At 30.6% G+C, this 8,013-nt stretch overlaps 1 protein-coding gene across 1 annotated transcript in view; it reads right to left on the reverse strand.

Moving 5' to 3' along the window:
* Positions 1-5,875: 5,875 nt before the first annotated feature.
* The window catches only part of LOC105625630 (translation factor GUF1 homolog, mitochondrial), a 3,570-nt gene continuing 1,432 nt past the window's right edge, over positions 5,876-8,013 (reverse strand). The window contains exons 3-7 of the mRNA XM_012206952.1: positions 7,408-7,644; positions 6,999-7,264; positions 6,605-6,819; positions 6,314-6,526; positions 5,876-6,221 (exon numbers count right to left, since the gene is read on the reverse strand). Coding sequence (XP_012062342.1) covers positions 6,096-6,221; positions 6,314-6,526; positions 6,605-6,819; positions 6,999-7,264; positions 7,408-7,644 — 1,057 coding nt within the window. The 3' untranslated portion in view covers positions 5,876-6,095. The remainder of the gene's footprint in view (positions 6,222-6,313; positions 6,527-6,604; positions 6,820-6,998; positions 7,265-7,407; positions 7,645-8,013) is intronic.

The following is an 8,013-nucleotide window of genomic DNA, read 5'->3' on the forward strand; positions in this document are numbered from 1 at the left end:
CAACAGCTGGAGCCATCTTTAGGGAAATGGATCGAACTAATTTGTATTCCCAATATCATTATTATTATTATTAATAGAATACATTTCTCTAATATTATGTAAAAAAAAGCTTCAATTCTTCTTTTAAATGAATAAATTTTTTCGAATAAAAATTCATCGAGAATATTTATGTTTTTTGTTATAGGAATTCATTTAGTTACAGTATTTATTTTGAAGAAATGTTAGGTTTAAACTTCTACCCATAAAAAGAATGGAAAAGATGTAAATTATACATAAAAAAAATATTTTCTGCTTTACAAATACAATTCTCTGTTTTAAAAACACAAAAATTATATAAGAAATTATATAAGAAAATATTTTGCATTGTTAAAGCAGGGAATTTGTTTCATCAAAACACATTCGTGTTCCAAAAGTTAAGCCCATTCTATAAAGTACTCTTTGTTTTCTGTTTTTTGCTTTTTATCTCTTGCTTTTCTTCCTTTGCAATCATTTTATCGACAAATGTATTTCTTGCTACGAGTTCTCTTTCTTCCGAAGTTAATTTTTATCTCTGGCGACATAGAACAAAAAACCGGATAAGAAGCAAAAAGACAAGATGTAAAAAATAGTAAAAAGCAAAAAACAGAAAACAAAAAGCATATTGTAGAATAATCATTAGATTTTATTAATTGAACTTTTTTTGTTAATAAATTTTGTTAATAAATTTTTAAGAATGAAATAACGAAGCAAATAACGAGCGACAATTAAAACCTGTTAGAGATCACTCAAGGTCATGATCTTGACAACATATATCAAGATCAAGATCATAGGGGAAGTTCTTCTCATCGACATATTTACCAAATAGATTAATGATGAATCCAGTCATTTGTACTATAGTGGATGCACTCGAGCGCGTCTTGTCTCGCTTCAAGTATTGCATCACCTCAATTATATAATATTTTTGAAAAGCATGGCCGACTTCGACTGTGCATTTGTATCACATTATCATTAGTCCTTTCATTTGTCTGAGCGCGCGTCCAAGCGACGTCGAAGCATCGTGGTCACAGGTGCTCAGTGTTTTAGGAGCTGCTTTCCATTTTCATTTTGATTGCATCATCTCTTTTTGTTACACCTGCCCAGTTCGAGGTAGACAGTGCATTGCATTCCAATTTTTATATTTGTTTTTTTTTATATTTGTTTTATCACAACTCGAAGAAAACTGGCAAAGTAAATCTCGAAAAGAGGATCAGGGCCACCCAAAGTCAAAGACTTATACTGGATTAGTATATATTAAAGATTTATATAAAGTATTTAAATGCAATGGCACAATCAATTTTAAGAATAAAATAACAGATGCATATTCTATTAAATAACATGATAAACAATAATATCATTATTGAATATATAATTGTTTAGAATATTTGTATGCTTCTCTCTATATTTAACTTTGTTACTGGCATGTATAATAGCTTTAGTATAAACTAATCTAATATAATACAAGTGACTGAATTCATTATTTATATCTATTTGATTTTAAGTACTAGTATATATTAATTCAGCTTTAAGGAACAGATCTTAAATTTATAGAAATTGATGTATTGTGCGATATTTTATAATATCTTTGTAGGTAATATGTCAAAAACAGTTTACATTAATACCAGATAATATTGCAGTAATATTATTATATAATGGAAATGAAAAGAAAAAGAATAAACATTAGAAGAGAAAGATAGAAGAGATAGAAAAAATATAACATATGAAAGTCTGAATCTATAATGAATTGATAGTCAGTAAAAGTTGGTTGCTGGCTGCAACTCATCAACTGTAAACTACTGACTCATTGTAGATGTAGAGGCAGAAGAGGTTTAAATAGAACATATAAATATGCATGTAGAAAATTAATTTATTTAATAAAAAGGAAATTTTAAAGGGGAAAAAAGGAGGATGATTGGATGAAAAATTAAAAAAACAAGAAAAACAAAAGAAAAGAGAATACGAGTAAGAATATAAAGAATTAAAGAATTTAATTTAAATCAAGTCTCAAGTGGCTTTGGCCAATAGGCTAATCAATAAAGATTAATATTAATGTTATGTCCTCTTACCTAAATTTTTTAAAAATTAAGCTCACGCTGTTTACTAATTCATCATATTTTACATCTGGAGTGCAGACCAGTACCAAACTGTTTTAACAACGTCGCACATGATATTCATGATTCGAAACTGTAATCAACGCTTCCTTCGCGATTTTAGAGAAGAAAAAACAAAAACAACCTGTTTTTCATCATAACTTCGTGACTCGTGTGTACAATGTACATTTAATTATATCAAATTTGACATGAATATTTAACAGCATATTTAAGTATCTATTTAATTACATTTAATAACTAAATTTATACGACAGAAAACGACCATACAACCATAGATGTATAAAATTATTAGACGGTGCAAACGTAGAAATACAGTAGGTATGTTTGGGGAGACACTATTCGCGCTATGGACACAAACACTACTAACGCTGTTCGTAAAGCCAATAGCGCGATAGCATTAGGGGCTCCGCACAATAAAAGGAATAGAGAACAGAGAATACAAATTTCAACTTATCAGAAATCATGTATTCCACAATACATGATTTCTGATAGGTTGAAATTCTTATTCTAACCCCTAAGAATTTCAACTTATCAGAAATCGGCTGCATTCGAAAACACTCACTGGTGTGCCACTATATACACAGCCGTTCGGAAATCTCGTGTGTACTTGATGTGCACTAGTGTGAGATTGTTCGGAAACAAGAGAGTCACACCGAGTGCCACTAAACTAATCCATGCGAAAAGCAATGGGAGTTGGTGTGAACCGGTGTTATGATCGCAGCACAGAGGTGCGTTCAGAAATTACGCCTAGGTAACTTTGGAGTACTCTAGACGTGTGCGCCTCAGACGTTCAGAAATTTCAGGTATAATTTACCCAAAGCGTTCAGAAATGATTTAGATTACTCTAAGATTACTCTATCGTCAACCTACTTTTCAGTTGGGTAAAAGTCGCCCCGCATGCGCAATGTCACGTTTAATTGATTTGTAGAACAAATATGATCTCTTTTTCGTGATTATAACAGCAATTATTCTTACTTTCATGCCTTTTCTCAATCTTCACCGATGTTTACCAGTCATCCAATTGCATCACCCAAGGCGTTCAGAAACTCCTTCGTCTAGATCACTTTGGGGTGCACCCAGAGTTTATCAGTTGTCTCATCCTATCAATATCCAGATTTCTTGAACGCACCTCAGACTTGCATAATGCGTAATGCATAGTGCATAAGGGAATCGACATTCTTTTTTTCCATGGAATGGGAAAAAAGGACAATTACATTGCGTTCTTGGGTAAAAAAATTTTAAGCAATTATATTAATCTAGAAAATTTGTCTAATTGTCTAAGTTTTACTATTTTTTTATTTATTTTTATTCTAACTTTCTTTTTATATTGCTCTTTAATAATATTTTACATTATATAACAGATTATTTGTATAATATTATAAATGTTGTAAAATTGTATGTGTCCAGTACTATTTAGAACAAAATTAACTGTTCTAAAATCGACATTAAGCCTCGCAGAAACTAATAGATGATGAAGCAACAACCAACATCTAAAGTTTTATATCAATGATGTCAATTTTTTTTAAGGATTTACAATAATAAGTTACAATCAGAATATGGTTACTTGTTATTCTATAATGAGTCGATAGTCTTAGTCGGTAAAGTTGACCAATAACCAACTTGTAAAACTAACGCTGATTGATCAAATTCATCGATTAAGATTAATAGACCTACTATGAGATCAATGAGCTATAAGTCATAAATCACAAGTCAGAAACTTGATTATTGTGATTAATTTCTAACTTATGATTTATGATTTATGGCTGTAGAAGGCCCATAAGACTATCGACTCACTGTAGAAGCATTTAACTCGAATTTTCACGATGAAAAATTTTATCATTATCTAAAGTCGATACAGCAATATATAATTATCCAAGACGATCCAGTGAAATGTTTAATAGGCGCCGGTAATCGTGGAAGGAATGACTTATATTCCTTTCTTTTTACCATCATATATACCGTCATTGTTATTCTTTACAATCATTTCACCTTTTTTCACCGGTGAATTGTTTAGCTCGAGGTTAGGGTTAAACGTGAACGGTGAAGTGGAATTGATATGACATACACCACACGGAAGCCGTTCGGGAACACTCCACCATCCAAAGGCACGATACCCCCACTACTTCTTTACTGAAATCACCAAAACACACCAACGAGTGATATTTCCGAACGCAGCCCAGAATCATGTATTGTGGAATACATCATTTCTGATAAGTTGAAATTCTTATTTTCTGTTCCCTGTTCCTTTTATTGTGCGGAGTCCCTAAGAAGAAAAAGAATGATTCCGGATTAAACCTCGATGGAAACTAGGCCATTGATATATTGATATATTGATATAGTGTCCCCTTGGAATATTTCTAATCCATGAAGACAAAGATGTGAGAAGTGAGAACAGTCTTCTTAGAGCGATCTTTTTACTGTCTAGGCTGCAACTTCTAGGCAGTGAGGCCCCAAGTGGGTAGGATATGTTATTTTTTTTGTTCGGGGCGGCGTAACCTGTTTATACACTCCATATGACAGATTTTCTAACCTTAATAATTGTCAATTTTAACGCTCAATATCTCTTCATAGAGCAGCTTCGGATTTTTTTCTGCCAGATTCTTTCATTTTAGGCAAAAACGCGTCAAATGAGTCTAATTTCGAAATCGGAGATGAGGTAACTATTCTGAAGAGTTATCAAAAAAAAAGGTGAAAAGTCTCAGTGAATTATTGTTACAGTGTGCAAGTGAACCATCCTTTTATTATATACTTGCTTTTAGACGATTAGGAGACAATTCTTCTTTCAGAGAAATAAGTTCTTATTGCGCGATAGAGATATAAATCTGTTGAGCAATAAGAACTTACATCGATTTATTAAATATTATAATGATTATTGAATTTTATTTAATTTTTTTTAATTGTTTCCTAATCGTCTAAAAGCAAGTATGTAATAAAATATTACACATATGGGAAAAATCTTATACAGAATACATTCAGAATACATTCTTAGGAAATTTGTAATTTAATTTAATTTTAATTCTGTCACTCATATATTATGCCGAGATTACAATCTTCACCGAGATTGAATAAGAAACAGCGATATAAAGAATTTTACTAACCGTCATTCTTAACGTGGTGGGTTTCTGAAATATTCCTTATGATTAAATATCTGGAAATACCTTTCTGTGCTTGTCTTTAATAAAACACTTCTTACCACAAACACTCCATTTTTGACTATTCTTATTCGCTTATTTATATTATTACCTGTGTAAGAAAAACAGTTCACAAAGTATATTTTCTTGGCAAGTAAGAGCAATTATACTTTTTCAAAACAAAACTACAACTTGTCTGATATATTGAAGGCTTCGACACACTTTCTTTCAATTAAATTTTGGAGTATTTTAGAGATTTGAAAAAACTTTGCCATCTTTTTCTGAATGGAGAAATATTGAAAGGTCTTCAACCTACTAATTACTAGATTATCTGATAAAGAGAGATTTCGCTGATTAAAACTAATTACATCAGCTGTCAAAAAGCAATTCACAAATACTACAATACATTTATGATCGCTGACATAACATCCGATCGTATCAGATTTTAACACTCATGAATGTAACAATAACTAAGAATAAAATGTAGACCCCTAAAATCAAATCCCAGGCATTCTTGCTACGAACTATACATACATTTATTTTCAGCAACTATATTACTATTGGGTTGTCCGGAAAGTTCATGCCCAATGTTGAAGGAAAATTGAAAAGCAGAAAATTTAAATTTTAGTATATATTTATTAAATTATATAGGTTAGTCGGCATGAACTTTGCATCATACATCCATATTTTGACATTGTTAATAAAATCGTATCGTGGATGTGGAATTAAGTTGTGAAACTGAGCCTTAGAGCACTTTCACATGTTATATTGCTTATATTTATTACTTTGTGTTTTGTGTGTGTAATAATTACATATTAAAGTACATATAAAAACATTATTATTTTTTTAGTACGCTTATAAAAGTGTCGCGTGGTAAGGAAATTTTTCCTATCATCTTCATTTTTTTCTTTCCTTCTGCTTGTTGCGCCAGCAATTTTTTTCTTCTAGTAACATCACCACCGTACTGAAAAAAAAGTGAACGCGAAATTAGTGCAATTATCCCAAATTTAAAGTCTGCTCTATTTTTTAATATAAAGTATACAAACATTTACTTACTAATTTCGCTGTTACATCCTTTCTATAAGGCTTCAAAGTTTCTCTTGCAATTACTTTACTCCCTATTGTTGCTTGGATCACTATTTCGAACAGTTGTCGAGGAATAGTATCAAGAAGCTTGATACATAACTTCTTACCTATCTGAGATGCTTTTGTTTTATGTACAATTGTGCATAATTCTTCTACCATTTTTCCATTTAATAAAATATTCACCTAAAATTTATATATCAAAATACATACTATTAAAAAGTATAACATTGTACAAGAATAATTTATACATTTAAAAATTACCTTCACTATGTCGGCCATTTGATAACCATAATCTTCGTAATCGAAACTAGCATAACCAGAACTTATATTCTTCAAAGAGTCATGAAAGTCAAGAATTATTTCGCTCAATGGCATCACATATTGCAGCATGAATCTGTTATTACCAATAGCCTTGTTCAGTTTTTCTACACCTCGTTTTTCCCAGCAAAGTGATATGATTTCTCTCATGTATGTATCTATACATTTTACAAAACATTGATTAATCTACAAGTATTAAATAAAATAAAAATGAGAAAAAAGTCATCAAATTCCTGATCAAAGTATTCGAAAATGTATTTATTTTCTCTTTTTGGATATATCTTTAAATTCAATTTTGAATGAATTAAATTATACTTTACTGTAAAATTGCAAATACCTGGTGTAATGATCGTCGCAATAATCATAGGTTCATAAAATTCAGTGACAATTTGGGGGTCTGGAAAATGTACTGGATTATTAAAGATCACTGTATCGCCTCGATATTTCGTTATATTTTTACTGCCAAAAATTTTTGCTTTGTAAGTCACTGCAGGTGCTGTAACTATCGGCTGTGCCTCGTATTCCTGTTCAAGACGTTGAATAAAGACTTCCATATGCAATAAACCTAAAAAACCAATTCTCCATCCTCTTCCAAGTGCAGCACTGTAATATTTTTTTTTCGTCGTTTTATCAACATGTTTATTATTTATGTAGTTTATATTCATTTGGGACAGGATTTTATATTATCAACATTTATATAGAAAACAATTTTCATTCATAAAGCTTATAGGTGATATAACTTTTACCTTGATTCCAAAGTGGCATTTACAGCACTGTCATTTAGAGCAAGTTTGTCGATAGCTGCTTGTAAAGAGGACAATTGTGACTGATCCATTGGATATACTCCTGCAAACACCATTGGCTTTGGTGGATTGAATCCTTTCAAGGAATCAACAGGTTGATGTCGTAGATGCAAAGTATCACCGATGTGAGCCTCCTTAGACTTCATATTGCATGAAATAGCGCCTACTTGTCCAGCAAATCTACATTACATTAAATAACACAAATTAAAAATCTCAGACATATATATATATATATATTTATATTCAGGATATATGGCAAAAGAAAAAAATTTAAGAAGTTAAATTAATATTTTTATTGGTCCCTTAAAGAATTACATTGATTTAAAGAGCTTTATTTTAGATGATAAAATAAGAAATTAAGAATAAAATTGTGATAAATTTTATTACACACACACACACACACACACACACACACACACACACACACACACACACACACTAATTTAATTTAATAATTAATTAATATATGTATAGTTAGTAAAATAATTAAATTTAATTTAACTTACTTAATAAATAAAATTTATAATAAATAATAATTAATAAATTAAA

Source organism: Atta cephalotes, assembly GCF_000143395.1.
Source record: "Atta cephalotes unplaced genomic scaffold scaffold00003, whole genome shotgun sequence".
In the NCBI taxonomy this organism is placed as follows: domain Eukaryota; kingdom Metazoa; phylum Arthropoda; class Insecta; order Hymenoptera; family Formicidae; genus Atta; species Atta cephalotes.